Here is a 17,382-nt window from a genome sequence, read left to right on the forward strand (position 1 = left end):
AGGTGTCCTGAGGTTTGTGTCAGTTAGAAAAGTCAGTAGTAATTGGTAGGGTAAAGTTCAAAGAATAAGATATTTGATGTGATGATTTATTTCTTACATATCAGTGTATTCTGGAAATTGAGGGGTATCCTAAGATATCAGCGTTTGTTCAGAGGAAGCCTTTGTAGAGAAAGAAAAAACATAGGCAAGAAAAGAACCAGAGAGAGGTGGAATTGAGATAAATCTAAGGTATAAACTATAGTTCTTTGGAAGGAGATGAGAAGAAGGCAAAGATATGGGAGATTGGTTTAACTCATTAGTTAAAGGGGGGTTCTTCAGAAAGGGACCAATGAAGTAAATGACCTGTTCAATTGGAAGAGATTCTGGAGAAGGCTGGTAGAAAAGAGTGTCAAAGATAGAGAAATGAGGAGGAAAAGGAATCAATGACAATGTGGGTATTGACTGGGGAGGTAGCCCATGCACCTGCCATCTTTTGGCAGTGACCATCATGGCTCACGGCTTATCCTGTTTCCCTTCTTCATCATGTGGGGATTCTGCTGTTGTCATTTCTTCCCCTCAGGTGTATGTCTGTCCGTGTCTGGAGATATGTTTTGGCTGGCTTAAAATCGAACTATCCATCAGCAGTAAATAGAGCAGTGAGTAAAATGATTAGGGAAATCCTCCTCAAAATAGGAAGAGAGGCCTTAGAGTCTACTGAAATTCCCAAGGTGATCTGTTCAAACAATGGAAAAGTTCTTTTTAGAAGGATTTATACAGTGCTTGGGGACTATACTTCCTGTTTCTTTTCAGATTTCTACAAAATGATAATTGTTCCTAACTTACTGTTTTGATATTTTTATACTTTCCTTTCCATTGATACCCAAGACATGATTTAAAAAATATCAGTAACATCAGTCAGTGAAAGATTAGGGTAAACAGAATATATTCACAAGCAAAGGATGGCACAATGTATTTCCATAGAATGCACATTTGCCTTCTAAAAGAAAGAAGCAAAGAAAGGAGAAAAGCTTTAGTAATTAGATCCCTGTTGTAACCCTAGTGGAGTGAGAAAGATTAATAGCTGTGCCGCAGAACTGTTCCAGGGTGAGAAGCACTGTGTATCACAGATTCCTCCTGGGATGGGACTTGGCCTGGAGTAAAACACCGTTCCTATACTAATAATGATAGTAAGTCAACATTCTTGTGCACTTTCACCTTACCGATTACTTTACACTTATTTTTTTCCAAGCCTCACAACGGCCTGGTGAGTTAAATAATTCATGTTTAAGCATCTGAGGCTCAGAGAGGTTAATTGACTTCCATACCAGCCAGCTAGTGAGACATTTTCGTGGGCAATTTGCTGCATGAAGGGATTATCAGATCTTCGAGAGGTAGGTTGCAGCATTAAAGCAATCACAGACATTTAAAAAAGTGTATTCAATATAGAAGTTTGGAAAAGAGAACTATGTCAATCTAAATTGCAGTGATGGATAAAGGTCTTTTGTGTTTGGCTAGCTGATCATAACCCATGCCTCCACACTCGCAGGGGAGTAGACTGGGAGCCAGGTTCTTTTAAGCATGCTTGATCGGGCAGTTTTCTGCAGGGAAGGTTATAGTGTAAGAGTTACAAAGCCCTCCTGCTGCCCAGGTATCAGAGGTTGTCTGTTACAAGTTCCTTCACTTCGACTATTACTTCCTTTTCACAATTCTATTTTGGACTTCTGTCTCGTGTGTATTTACAGGTAGACAAAGCTCTTTTTCTAACAACCCTTTTGCCATGACTGAAAAGGAGCCTTGTATGTCCTGCAGTTTCTGGGTATTGTGATTCTAGTTTTAAACTCAAACTGATGATAATGGTGGCTGTGACTCCCTATTCCCTATTGTCCAAGGAGGGAAGTTGCAGGTAGGGCCTTTCAAAGATGATCCAATAAAAATCAGTGCAGTACGAGTTTTTGATAAAACGGTTTTCATTATATAGAAGCCATTTAGGATATGACTTGGGTACTGGAGTCCCTGGAGCTAAGCCCAATGTTTTAAAAAACAAGACTTACTAAGAAAAGGTCTGTTTCATTAGTGAAGGTACTTCAGTTGGCAGAACTTCTTCTTATGAAATGAAATAACCAGCAGACCACTCCTGATTTTATGTATTTTTTTTTAAAGATTTTATTTATTTATTTGACAGAGATAGAGACAGCCAGCGAGAGAGGGAGCACAAGCAGGGGGAGTGGGAGAGGAAGAAGCAGGCTCATAGCAGAGGAGCCTGATGTGGGGCTTGACCCTATAACGCAGGGATCATACCTTGAGCCGAAGGCAGATGCTTAACCGCTGTGCCACCCAGGCGCCCCATGTTTTATGTATTTTTAGATGTTACCATTGAGTTATATTTATACTATGGACTACCGAATTCCATCTTAAATATGCAAAAAAAATGCATAACTAACCTCCCAAGCTGCATTCCCTGCTCTATATTACACCTACATTGTAGCCTATGCTTAAATGGCTCTCCTTTAAGTCTTAGAATGGAGCTTATTATTTGCTCTCAAAATGTAAGCACGGAGAATGCATGTGAGATGTGTGGCCCTCTGGGTGACATGTTTTGTTCTTAGCTATGCTCAAAGGTGAAGTCAGCAATCATCTGGCAAGCAGGTGGGGAGTGAAGCCAATAGTCTAAACTGCCCAGAGACCAGGATGAGCCAAAAGGAGTTGATGTGCCAGTCTTTACCAGTGTGTTTGGTGATTTGGAGCACTAGTGTCTGCTGTGGTATTAGGTGAGGTTAAGTGACTGTATCATTGGTGTGGCTCTCGTTGTGTCCATCAGTTTCCCAGTTGCCAGAATCTCCAGGGTCCTGTTGCTTAAGACAGATATTGTCAGATGCATTATTTGCACAGTCCTGCTTCTGTTACTGAAATTGAAGGGGAACAAGGTTCCTTAAATCTCTTTATCCCATTCTCTCATGTCTTGATGAATAGTGGTTTGATTATTTTGATATAATCGTGGAGTTTATGAAGCTTGTCCAGTAAAGAAATGGATTTCCTTGAGAGGAGAAAAAGCTGAGACTAATAAGGTGAGAAGCTGAACCCTTCCAGTGATTTGAGAAAGCACTTCAGACAAAAAGCCTGGGGCGCCTGGGTGGCTCAGTCGTTAAGCGTCTGCCTTCGGCTCAGGGTGTGTTCCCGGGGTTCTGGGATCGAGCCCCACATCAGGCTCATACACTGGGAGCCTGCTTCTTCATTTCCCACTCCCCCTGCTTGTGTTCCCTCTCTCGCTGGCTGTCTCTCTCTGTCAAATAAATAAAAGAATATCTTTTAAAAAAAAAAAAAGCCTAGAAAATGATGGTATCTTGGATAACATCATTCATAGGCAAATTTGTTTTTGGTGTATGGTGCCTCCTCCTAATCCATGAAGGCATCCACCCCATCTGGGTCTACTCTTCCTAGGTGGTGGCCCAAACTGTAGAGTACTTTTTTTGAGCCAAATCCAAGGACTTTGTTCTAGTCCTTCACAGCTCTATACTAAAACATTGGATAAATGATTCTTCCCTAAAGTCAGGCAACTATGGATTCATTAGCCCTTCCCCTTTATTAACTCATTTATCAAGAATTTACAGTGTACCTACATGTTCCAGGTGCCATGCTAGGTGTGGGAATTAGTGAGATGAATACAGTACAATCCATGAACTGAGGAACATAGTCTTACGGTAGATAAAAGTACCTGGCTAACATAAGAGGGGTTATTGTTATCTAACACAGTGGTGTTATTACAGGTATGGTACAAGACACAGTGGGAAGAAATATAGATGAGGAAGCTGACCTTTTACTTGGAGTGGTTGGTTAAGAATTCTCATTGAAGGTGGTCTTGAAGAATTTGATCTGGGAGGTAGCGAAGAGGTGATAGTACCCTTTGCAGAAAGAGGTACTAAAGCATGGAAATGTGAATGTGAATTGTACCGTCCAGGAATAATCAGGATGCACAGTCAGCAGATGTGTTTCAGTACAGCCATTCAGGTAGTGTTCATTTTGATTATTTGGTGCCTGTGCCTCAGCAGTCATGAATAATGTTGAACATAATGACAGATTGCATGGAAACACAGGACTTATGTGTGAGGAAAAGAAGGAAGGAGAGAAAGTGGAGTGGGAAGAAATGAATTATGAAGGAACATGAATACCAACTGAAGAGTATGCAGGTCACCAAATTTTATTTACTCACCCATTCATTCATTCATTCATTCAGACTGTCCCTAGAGGCAGGGATGCCAGATAGAAGGCTTGATAAAGAATCTAATTAAGATAAATAATTATTTGAGGGGTGCCTGGGTGGCTCAGTTGGTTAAGCATCTGACTCTTGGTTTTGACTCAAGTCATGATCTCAGGGTCACGGGATCGAGCCCCGCATTGGGCTCCGTGTTCAGTGTGGAGTCTGCGTGAGATTATTTCCCTCTCCCTTTCCCTTTGCCCCTCCCCCCACTCATGCTCTCTCTCCCTCTCTTTCAAATAAACAGATAAATAAATAAAAGCTTAAAAAGAAGATAAATAATTACTTAAGCCAAGGCAGCATTCATTGAAATGGAAAGGAGGGCCCAGATATGAAAGATATTTTTAAGACATTAGTATACTGGCTTTGGTGATTATCTGTGGGAAATTTAAGAATCAGAGGAGTGAAATATAATCTGAGGTTTCCTAAATGGGTAATGGAACGTCTTGCATGTACTCAGAGTTTGTTGAATCGAGTAGAGCGTTAAGAATTATTTTCTAGTGTTTTCCTCTGAAGATGAAATTATGGCAGAATTTCACATTCTGAGGCAGAAGAGAGAGACTGTGTCTGGTGATGCTCAATGTACTGGCACAATAGGCTTATTTCACCAATAAACTCTCTTACAGTAGATGTTATGAAGGTTCATGGAGCCTACTCTTTAGAGGAATTGGGGCCATACTGGCTCCATCTAAGAAGAGAAAGGACCTGCGGATGAGTATGAATGGCTTTGCAGACTAAGCTTTGCATTACAACTTGCTCTGTGTCTGGGAAAGATATTTTAGAGACACTTAGTTTTTGTTAGTTATAAAAATTACAGAAGCATTGTTTTCTTAGTGACGCATTTTCCAAAATAATACCAATTATCCACCAGGATAAAAAAAAACTATAGTAAGAAGTTCACACTATAGTTAAAAAACCAAGAAAGATTGTGGTAGGACTAAGAAGTCTAAATCTAAGAAATTGAAAGCTTATACTGTGAGAATTCATGTAGACATTCATTCCAAATTTTTTTTTTATTGTTTTTGTGACTGAGTTCAGTCTATTCAATGGCTAGATAGGTTCTTTAGTAAAGGAGACTTGTTACTTAATGAGTCATTACTGAAATTGTGATGAGTAGGTAGACAATCTTGATATTTCATCGGTTCTGCTAGAGTGGCCTGTAATTCGTTGTGATGCTAGAGAGAACACTGGGCTAAAAAATTCAGAAGACTGGCCCTTCCACTTTACCACTTTCATGTCTGTGACCAAATCCCTGAGACTCTCTAAACCTCCAATTCCTCATCTGTAAAATGGGAATAATAATGGCTTATAATTGTATTCCAAAGGGCTGTTGTGAAGATTAGAGGAGATGATCCTTGGGCAAATTCTTTATGTCTGTGAAGTTCTGCTGATTTGCCATGTGATTACTATGGAACAGGCCATGGAGGTGGAATGGCTAAAGAGCCTATGGAAACAACCCCAGGACGCTGTTAATGAGAGAATTGTGGGCTGGGGCACTATAATGTGTTAGTGCCTCTCTTGTCCTGGGCGCACAGGCAAGCTAGGACATTGCAAGATGTCAGCCCCTTGGACTGTTGCACTGTGCTATATCCCAAGATATTATAGCAGTAACTTACTTGTAGGCAGCTGACCAACTTTTTGTCAGAACGGATCTTTCTGAAGCAAGACTCCTTATCTCTTATTGTGAATTTACGTAGCCCAAAGAATAGATTCAGGAACCAAAATAACCATTGTTGGATCTCAGTAGTTAAAAGATGCATAGCAGCAGTTTTGCTCTTGCTGTGCTATCTCCTTAAATGTTCATGTACATATTTTTACAGCATGGACAAATTAACGTGCAAATTAATTGAAATTATTAATTGAAAGCAAATGCATTTCCGTATCTGCCTGGATGATCTGTACTCACAATCAGCATTACTTGCTTTTTTCCCCTTTTTTTCATTTATCTATCCACTTGAAGGCCAGTTTCCTATTATTTCTACATCAGGCTTATTGTAAGAGTGACTAATGTACTAGGGGAAAATTTCCGATTCTAAGAAAATAGTCTGTTTCTCTGCAGCTCGTTTGGGTAAAGAAGTGTGGGAAGATTTAAGAATAAATTGCCCATTCTTATTGACAGATGTTCTCTCACTGACCCCTCTTTCTGTTCTAAGCAGCTAAAAATTGCCTTAATTTGTGTAAAATTCTGTATCAGTTTTGTCCCTAAAAGGTGTGAACAAGGCTGTTAAGCTGTTGATTTTGTTGGCCACGAGGAAAGAGAAGTTTATGTAGTTGGTGTGTGTGTGTGTGTGTGCATACACACACACACACACACACAGTGCATGTATGTGTAAAGGATCGATACTCCTGAAACATTTTAGGAGAGATTTTAAAATGACCCTAGTTCAGTTATGCAGCTATAGTCGTCATGATAGTTTTGGTTTAATGTGGCTCATTGGGAATGGAGATGCAGTAAATGGAAACTAGTATGTATCAACGTAGAAATGCGTATTAATTTTCTTTTTACAGTTTTCAGATAACAAATCTTTCATAATATTAGAAGAATATGTCATGATTAGGCAGTTATTAAAATGGCTGGATGGAAGAGAGAGTAGTTTACATTTTAAATATTTACTGATATTTTTGAAGCCAAATTCATATTTCCATCGGAGATGCATTTTGCAAGTCAGGTCTAGAGCTATGAAGGCAAAAACGCAACAATTATGTAACTAGCCATGAATCATCATGTCATGGACATTTGTAATGTATGTTTGGGGAAATAAATGGCAGGTATGTGGAAATAGAAACATCTTTTTAATTTTAGATTTGTGGATAAGTAGCAAAACTTCGGCTTTAGTGTTATCACAATTGGACTTTTGGAGATTATTGGTTAAATTTAGTTGTATTTGTACATAAACAAGTATTAATTGAACAAAGTGACATTATAGATTAAAATTTTTTTAAAAACACAGAGTAAATCAGTCCCTGATGGAAGATACCTTTCAGTACTACTTCACTTACATACTCCTAAGGTTTCCTGCCTCTTGCTTTTTGTTATTCTTAATTTAAAATGAAACTGTGCATTGAGAATCAAGAATGTATCAAGAGCATTTATGAAATATGTCAGACTGCAGTGTAAAAAAGTAAAAATGTCAAAATCTTCAAAGTCTACATTCGTTAATTTTAAAGTGTATAAATTCAAATCACACTTGATTTCAATTTTGACTTTGCTTTATTACCTTTTAATTATGGAGCAGATGATATCTCATTTTTCTTACCCATAAAGGCAGGGGAGAGTTATAAATATCTATTAGCATGGTTGACGTGAAAATGATATTAAATATGGTGATATGTCTAAAAGTACTCTGTGACGCTGAAGAACTATACACATGAGTGTTATTACTTTAAAATATGACATTGACACCTTTTCATTTCAAAGCCAATGTCAGTATGCCTCTGCTGATACAGAAATCAAAAGAGTTTTCTGCTTTTCCTTTTTCATCTTTTTTTTTGGTAGAAATATTGCTTTCTCATCAACATGGAAATTAAGATTCTTCAAATAATGCTAATCAGTATAATTAAGTACAAGTAAGTGTAAAATATGTAAAATTTTTGAAGGACATTTATGAAAGTATACATTTTATTGTTACTAAATTTTAATACTTTTCCAGGACTAAAGATGAGAAATAGCTGAACTGATGGCACTTAACTATTTTAGTAACTAGCCTGTTTCTATGTTGAAGACCATTTGAAGTATGATAGGTGCTCTTAGTGATATTATATAGTTCTTCCAAGGATTATGTATTTATATCCTGCTTTATACATTTGGGCAAAAATAGTAATAACACTTTCAAAATACTGATGGGAAAACGAGTCCCAATAAATATGTTGGATTCTCAAGATAAAGAGAAGTACAATTCTCAGCGTTACAGCATTCTCTCTATAAAAATAGTGCAATTGGGATATACTATTTTAGTAAGAAACTCATTAAGTGCAACTTTAAAAGCTTCTTCTTCCTCTTCTTTTTTAAAACTTTGACATTCCAGTAAACTGTGAGGAAAATGTCCTTCCATTTGCTTTTCCTTTGCTGAAGTGTCTAGAAGTGAGAGTGCATTCAAATTAAAAGCAGAAAGTCCCTTAAATTCCTTTCAAAGAAGTCCATCCTGTAAGTGCCACTCTTAGAAAGACTATGGCTGTTATTACTTTTGGCTGGAACAAGACTGCAAAAGAGTTCAAGAAGAAATGAAAATTGTAATGGGGGGGGTTTCTCTCATTCTTAGAGTTTATGGCCTATTTGTTCCTTATTTTAGTCCATTACATTTTTTTCACTATGAACTCCTGTCTCTAGAAGGAAATCTTTGACAGTGATTTTTAAGAATACTATGTAATGAGGGGCGCCTGGGTGGCACAGCGGTTAAGCGTCTGCCTTCGGCTCAGGGCGTGATCCCGGCGTTATGGGATCGAGCCCCACATCAGGCTCTTCTGCTATGAGCCTGCTTCTTCCTCTCCCACTCCCCCTGCTTGTGTTCCCTCTCTCACTGGCTGTCTCTATCTCTGTCAAATAAATAAATAAAATCTTTAAAAAAAAAAAGAATACTATGTAATGAGACACTTATATCCAAATTCCAAAAAATATTTTTAATTTGTATAATAATGATAACAGCAAACAAATTAGAGTGAATAGTATACAGGAAACTAATTACAATTTTGGGAGGTGCTTACTTCCTCGCAGATTCCTTCCACACATATCATATTACTTGGTATTCACGATATTCCTGTGCTTTAAGCATGACTGATCAATTTGCTCTTTTATGGATGAAGACTTAAGACACCAGAGAGGTTGATATGATGGCTTCAAAGACCCATGGTCCCCTTGTGCCTGAACTGAGATGCAAAGCCAATTCTGTCTCTTCCTGTGTGGCTTGGCGTAACCTGTATCATACACATCTAATTTTTTTTTTTTATGTTCTAGGTTTCGCCTCTACCAGCCCCTCCTGGACGAACATTGACAGCTGAAGGAAGATTGTGAGTCCACATCCCGTCCAATCGTCCTTCCCCGGAGTTTCATGATGAGCTCGCCAGTGCAGCCTGGTCAGTCTGGTTCCTTCTTAACCTTTTAACAGACTTTATATGAAAGATGTTGCTTTGTGTTGCTTCAAAGCAAGCAATTTAAGTCATGAAAGGACTTTTTTCTGACAAAGATTGGTCAATATAATGAATTCTGAATTTTCTATTCTGTAGCTAATCCTCTATTACATAACCTGGTTTGCTTTCCAGGCATCAGTTTCATTTGCATTGTTATCTGAGCATGAGGCTTTAATCCTTCTGCTCGTAACGTAGCATTTGGATTGGATTTTGTGACTTTATTAATATTTATTAAATATGATGTAGGCATCTAATTCACACCCATGGTCTTTCTGACCTAATACGTGTCTGTATGCTTTTAAATTGTGCTGTGGGCTTTGGAAATCAGCTTGGGGATTTACACCTTCTCCATCTCTTTGACACACAGGAAGGATATTTTTTCTCCCTGGCCTTCTTTGCTGCCACTCCTGTTTCCTATATACGTATTTAATTATAATCTCAGCACCTGCTTCCTCTGAGTCTAGTGTAATATGTGGCTCATATAGTGTTGTGATCAGCAGAGCCAACACCCATTCCTGCAGGAACAGGGTGTCACTTTTGGAACAAACAATTCAAGTCTTAGAATGATGGAGTAGGGTCAGATATCTCATGTTAATTATGGACAAATTTTAAAAAGAATTTTCTGCTTGGACCCTTATAGGATAATTTATTTCTATTTCTATATATTCTTTAAAAGAAATAACCCTTTTGTCATATTGATATCCTTGAGTTATCCAACTCCTGAGGTCAAAACTAGTATAATATTATATTCAGGATTTACAAAAGGAAATCTTTTGCCAAGATTTTCACTCCGTGGAGTGCCACGCCCAGATCCGTGGCTCTGATATTCCACTGTGTCATCAACCTTTCCCCACATCCTCAACAGGCTGCCTGCCAGCTTGTACGTTGAATGTGGAAGTGGAAATTATTGTAAGGTGGAATTATGACTGTTGATTCTAAGAGACAGAGTAAAGTATTCCAGAGTTTTTAGTTTAAGTTATTATTTATAATTGGCATTGTCATCTGAATGAACAGATAAAGAGTTACCTAGGCTTCTTGTCTCCCAGTCCCTGTAGCCCAGTGCTTCTCAAACTTCAGCATGCATTAGCGTCACTGGGAGGGCTTGTTAAAAATTAGCCTCACCCCCATAGTTTTTGATTCAGTAGGTCTGGGGTGGGGCCCTAGAATTTCAGGTTTTACAGATTACCCCGAGTGATGTTACTTTGCCTGGAGACACCACTTTGGGAACCCCTGGTCTTGCCTGCTATACTTGTTCCTTCTGGTGCTCCTCCTTGCCCCACCCCCACCCCACAGACAGCCCTGTGGGGGAGCTACATTGCTCATTACAATTGTAGGATACTATCATTATCCTTTCTATTAAGATGAACTTAAAATCATGTTTGCATTTTGTATTTGTATATATCGCATTTAAAATATAAATTTATTTTAAATTTGATGTTTCAAAATGGCATAATTTTAAAAAGGCATTTAATTTAGAACCACAGTAGTCAAATATTTTTTTTCCTTTTCTTGTGATGGAATGCGTTGGTATCATTAAAAACCATACTAAAATCAGGAGGAACAAATTGGCTAAGCACAGAAGTGGAAGAAAACTTCCTCCATTTCTAGAAATTATGGTCTCGAATTTATATAGGGGTTTGTCTTTAATTCTCCAGACTAGAAAATAGACTTTTTAAGTATTAAAAAAGTGTCATGTCCCTTTATTCTCCACCCACCTCTATCATATCCTCCCCATATTGTTTGTTTACGTCCCACGCTGACTTCACAGAAGAGTGACGGGGGCAGATTGAATGATGAGAAAATACAATTTATGGCAGTGACCACAACTGCATCCAAATGAAACATTTGAAACAGCAACTTTACCAGGATTTGTAATCTTGAAATGGACATAAAAGGCAGATGCCATCATGGCTAATGAAGGATAAAACTAGATAGGAAAAATTGGGATACAAATTATAATTAAACTCAATTTATGAAACTCACTCACTTTTAAATAGTGCAAGTGTAGCAATTTCAGTGTCTATGTGGTTTTTATTTAGCATTTTTCTAACACCTTTACACCTGGCCGCACTTGTTTTTAATGAGAAACACATAATCCCATTAACAACACTATTGTAAGTGGTTAGATACCCAGTTTAGGTCATTAAAGCCTATTTAAAGGTAACTAGCTTGCAATGAATACAGGAATATTTTGACAACCTTAGTTAAAGAAGAGAATCAGTACAATGTAATAAATATTTTAATATGGTACATGCTTAAAGAAAAGTGGACCCAATAGCAGGAAGATAAACAGGTAAGAAATATTTATACTTAATGTGCGCCCTGGACACCTTAGAAGATTTCTCAGGTAGGTCCATTATCACTTCTAATTTCATTCTAAAAGTCATGTTTTTTTGGAAGGTTCATGTAAGGGTGGTACCACTCTTAGTTTTCTCATCTTATGTGTGGAGCAGGGTGAGATTTTTGTTGCTATTGAGATAACTGCTAAAGAGGTAAAGTATACTGGGCATTATATGCAAGTAATGAATCATCCATAGTTTTACATCAAAAACTAGGGATGTACTGTATGGTAACTAACATAACATAATAAAAAATTATTATTAAAAAAAAAGAAAGAAAGCTACAGAAATGGTGTGGATATGTAAGGAGCCAATGGCCAGAAGTAACATTACCGAATTTTGTGTGATAAAAGAAAGAAGGAAAACAGAGGGTGCATGTACCTAACCCCTCCTGAGGGAGGAGAAACAGACATGATTAAAGGGGGTTTGATGTTAAATAGAAGTCTTGGTGTCTGCCCAGCATAGGTTGTTGGTTGTGTAGAAAGTGGACATGCATCCTTGCTTCGAGGTGCATGTGGAGGAGGAGGGAATAGGATGTATATAGCTCAATTTTTTATACTCAAGATGATAACAACTTGTAACATTTTTTTTTAAACTCAGAGCTTCTATATATAAATGTGTTGTAATACATAAGATGGGCAAATACTTTGGACTCTTTCAAAAAGCATAAAGTAAAATAATACCAAATACTTTGATTTATTCCATATATACCAGATACTGACTCACAGCTGGTAATATTTGACAATTGAAATCAGCATACCCTTCCCCCAAGAACATTGATCTTATAATATGAAAATACCCGTTGAGACTGCTGTTTTAATCTGGAAGTTCTTGCCAGCCATGATATTTGTTCAGTTAGGAGAAGGGAAAAAGTGGGTGATAAATGAGACAACTACTGAGTGAAGTTCATTTGACTTTAGAATCATTAAAATTTCCTTGTGTACTTTTTAAAATAAATGTTGTGCTCTATTGAGAGCAGCATACAGAGGTCTTAATCAATTCTGTTTGGGAAGTTATTATGAATGAAATATGAACTGAGGAAAGTCATAGCAAATGGGCCAGGTGGGTGGGAGTCTTTTCTATTTATTACAAATGCAAACTGTGATCAGAGACCTGAAATGCTCTTTGCATATGTAAAAGAAAATGTTCTGGCCATAAACATGAAAACATTCTTCTGATATTATTAGCCTGTATCTTATGGTGCCATATATATTCTACTGGTGAGAAATAACCTAATCTTTTGATTTAGAAAAAGTGTTTTTCTTACATCTCCTTTAAAAAAAAAAGAAAGCTATCTAAAAAGAGACTTAAATTGGCCCGAGGCAATCACCATCCATTTGTTTTGCTTTTGTTCTGCAAAGGGCTCTAAGGAGTTATTGTGCACCAGAAAAATAGACTCACTCCAGTTATTCCAGAATTCTTTAATAGTCAGTGCTTTGGACAGAATATTTATGTTTGTCTTGAAAATTGGTTCTGGGATAGTGTGAATTCTTGTTTTCCACATAAAACTTCTCCATCCATGTTCAATTATAGTTGATATCAAGTACTAAATATTACCGTCTTGATCATGTATTCAGTCAAACAATAAGTGCTGATTTTTGAATATAGAACTCACTGGTTTTTATTTTAATCTTGGTGCCTCAATAATGTTCTAAGTTAGAGCACTGGGTGTTGCTTTTGAGCACTGAGGAGGCTGAGTGGAGGGAAGACTATGGAAAAGATTGGCAGCTAGCTGCTGCAGTTGAGATAGTCAGTCGTTCAAAGCTCATTAAGCATTTTGGGCCAGGCAGTGTGTTACTCAGTAGGGATGCAAAGAGTACTAAATCATGGTTTCTACCCTTATGGACAGCTCTCTTTAGTGAGAGAGACAGAAGAGTAAGTAGTTTGGGCCCATTCAGTGTATTACATATTTTAATAAATACAGTAGCAGAAATTAATTTATTCTGTACAGCAGTATGGATAACATTTCTAGTAATTTATTTTTTATCAGGATAGTCAGATCTCAGAAGGAAAGACTTTAGGGCTCATCTAATCTACAGTTTTCCAAACATGTCAGATAATAAACATTACGTGGGGCTCTTGTTATAAATAAAGATTCTCAGATTCCTCCCTTAAACAGAATTATGCAGTCAACTTGGGTGGAGGGTACTAGATAACAGATTGAATAATGCTCTTCACTGTGACTTGGCAAATTGGGAAATGTTTTTTAATCTAACAAGCATTAGAATTTCTCATTTTGAGACTCTAGAAAAACAAAAAATACATCATTAAATCCTATCTCAATATAGGTATTTCTCCTGTGAGCTAATATATAACTCAGTGGTTTTGCTTTCTGCTAAATGAAAAGCTAGTGCTATTGAAAACGAGAGGAGGTAATAATTTGTGGGGAAATTCTTTTGGCTTATATGTATTCTCTGCTGTCTAGGCCATTCTGTTTTTATGTGGAGGTGACCCAAAGACATAGATAGGGTACATTCCCCCCCCACTCAAAACTGATTACTACTTATTTTAACCCAGATCAGATTTTTAGTATGCTCCCAAGAACGTAGAAAACATGATTTAAGCCTGGAGATTTTTAAGAGTAAATAAATTAGGCTGCATGAACCTTAGAATGATTCCAGCATGACTTTTACTGTTGATGAATCTAATTTATATAATGTAATTTTGACAAAAATGTAGCCAAAGGAATTTTTGAAACATAGAACACAGTGTGCATGCCTCTTGATATTGAGCAATGCTTTGGCCTTGTGGACGAGCGTCTAGGTGAGTTTGGATGGTAGAGTTGCTATAGCTGTGGCACAGTCCTGTGACATTAGTTTTCAAAGCCCATTGCATAAAGGTAGGTAGTTTCTCTTTTCTTCACCACTGTGAGAATACTTATAACAATTTCTCCACCCACGTGGAGTGAGAGGACCAGGCTTAGACAAACAGAAGTTAAAGGTTTGTGGAAGATCTTATATTCTATTCCTTTTCTCATTGGCAAATTGTAGGCAAAAATTGAGTTTTCCCTTCATGTCTCTGTTTTGCTAAGCAGCTGCATTCTCTTATAGAAATGTAGTAGATTTAACTAATGATCAAAAAGTTCTTTGAAATATAAATTGTTACAGAAATGCTAAGTAGTATAAACAATTTGAGGGCAAGCATTAATAAAAGCTTCACTGCAAGCATTTTTAAAGAGGACTAATAAAAGTTTCACGGTTCAATTAATACAGCACAACATTGGGTTTTCTAGAAGCATATGGGGCCCAGAAGGCCTGCCCCTGTTTTTAAAATTTACGAACTCTTTAATGATTCACCACTTTTACTCCAGTGCATTACCCACTGTGGTGCCATTTAGTCCTTAAGTAGGGAACTAAAACCAGGACAAAGCTACAAACAAATATCAAAATGTCCAAGTGGGTATTTTCTCTTCAGTTTGCTCACAATATGTTACCATAGAAAATGAATGGTAAATGAAATAGAGTCATAGGACAGATCAAGTAGGTTATGGCTTCCCCAGATGAGTCTGATCAGTTGGCTTTTTAATGAAATACAGGTCAAATCTCATTTCAATAAGCTCTGTATAACTAATACATTTTCAGGCTCCCAGCTAGTTATTTATTTCAAGTTGTGTTCAAGAAAAATATTCTAAGATAATCAAATAAATCAATCTCTTCAAGTTTTGTAGAATTTGATGAGAGTACAGTATTGGTGGGAAATAAGGAAGGTTAAATGAATTAAATATTATTTTGGGTTTTCTTTTACTACTTTAACTTCCTAGTTAACTGGCTCATTCTTTTGCTATTGCTAATTCTAAACTTCTCAATCTGATGTTCAAGTTTGAAACATGAACCAGAGAGAACATTTTATTTATACTCCAATTCCTGAGGGCCAGTGCTCTTAAAGTGAGGCAGAAATATTTTACCAAAATGTTCAGTTTAAATTTATTTTGCACATTTATTTCTTCTCAACTTTCACTTTTCACAATTAATTTTGGTAGGTAATTCAGTTTATATAATTCTTTTTTTTTTTTTTTAAAGATTTTATTTATTTGACAGAGAGAGAGATAGCCAGCAAGAGAGGGAACACAAGCAGGGGGAGTGGGAGAGGAAGAAGCAGGCTTATAGCGGAGGAGCCTGGTGTGGGGCTCGATCCCATAACGCCGGGATCATGCCCTGAGCCGAAGGCAGACGCTTAACCGCTGTGCCACCCAGGCGCCCATCATAATGTACTCTTGACTAACCCAATGATTCAAGAGTTAAGTAAGGTTCTTTTAAAGAGATATAAATAGTGAAATTAGGGAAAATCTGCTTATCTACATTTTCAAAGAGATGCTTAAGGAAGGCTTTCTTTATGAATCATGTGAGATAGTGAAGCAGTGTAGCTATTAGAAAATTCAAGTTCTTGTTGTTAGTGGAAACTTTCCAGAAGATGGGAATAATATGTATAATGTAGAATATTTATGTGTCCTTAATGATGAAGATCTAGGTCAAATAGGCAGTGGTGGTTTTACACTGATCTTTTCATGAACACAATTATAAAACCATGCTAGGCTTTAGTTTTTGAAGATCCAGGAGCAAATATTATTACCTCAACAAAACACACGGACAGCCTTTTGTTTATGACAGTATGTGGACTTTTACAGAATTTTCTTTTTCTGTGTATACATTAGGATTGCTGTTAATAATACCAAAGTTGTGTGTGTGTATGTACACTTGTGTGTGAGATGGTTTTGCAATGCTATAATAAGTCTCAGGGAATACAGAGGGATGTGGGACCACATAAGCTCCACTAAAAACTCGAATGCTTTACTTTCTATGGTTTTCTATATATTTAATTTTTACTTGTTATCTTTTAAGAATGTCAATGTATAGCAGTCTTCTCCATTTATAATTTATTGCTTCTAATTTGTTGTAGGGCTAGAAAGCAAAGAACCATGTCAAATAAAATCATTAGTGAGATAAGAATAAATTAAGTTCTGAAGAAATGCGCATAGTTCCCTTTTATGAGCAAAATATGTTTCTTTTTTCTTACATATTGCAATTACATTTTAATTGTCTCCCATCCCCCTTATTTTCTTGGTTCTTTCTGTCTTTGTTATATAGATTTATAAAATCCTGACTTTCCAATAGGCGAGCCATTATTATGGCTTTGATTTTGTCATGCTTATCCTCGCAGATAATGATCAATACCTTTTATCCATGCATGTCTCAGGTGTGGATTTGTAAATTGCTTCAGTGTTACTTTAATACCCAAAAAGAAAGACTTATGACTTAATTTATTGGTGAGTATTTCCTTAAACTCTTATATCAATTTACAGAGAGTAGAAGAACTCTGAGGTAGTCTGTGAAATTGTTTCTTTTTTCATGATAACTTTCTGGCATTTGATTATATAAACCTCTTTCCTCTTATGATAGGTGTTTGCTCCTCAGCACCTCATAATTGACCTTTTCTCCCAGACTTTTAACTTCCAAGAAGACTTTCTCTTTATATTGATATTATAACTCCATTGGCAACTGGCCTGGCTGGGGAATTTCCTTGGAAGTTGGAATTTGCTCTAATAATTTTTCTCTCTTTGGAACTCTGTGAGTCCTAAGAGGGCAGATAATCATAGGGGCCCCTATGCAGGCACTCATCTTTTAACTTTCACCTCAGAGGGAATCGTTTTTTAGAAAGAAATGTTGAAATGACATAAGAACAAATTATTAT

At 37.0% G+C, this 17,382-nt stretch overlaps 1 protein-coding gene across 2 annotated transcripts in view; it reads left to right on the forward strand.

Annotated features, from left to right (window-relative positions):
- Window positions 1-17,382, forward strand: part of HDAC9 (histone deacetylase 9) — a 974,909-nt gene that overhangs the window by 58,875 nt on the left and 898,652 nt on the right. For both annotated transcript variants that reach the window (XM_034668867.1, XM_034668869.1), the window contains exon 2: window positions 9,183-9,301. In XM_034668867.1, the coding sequence (XP_034524758.1) occupies window positions 9,277-9,301 (25 nt within the window). In that variant the 5' untranslated portion in view covers window positions 9,183-9,276. The remainder of the gene's footprint in view (window positions 1-9,182; window positions 9,302-17,382) is intronic.

The sequence above is a fragment of the Ailuropoda melanoleuca genome, chromosome 1 (genome assembly GCF_002007445.2).
Source record: "Ailuropoda melanoleuca isolate Jingjing chromosome 1, ASM200744v2, whole genome shotgun sequence".
Classification (NCBI taxonomy): domain Eukaryota; kingdom Metazoa; phylum Chordata; class Mammalia; order Carnivora; family Ursidae; genus Ailuropoda; species Ailuropoda melanoleuca.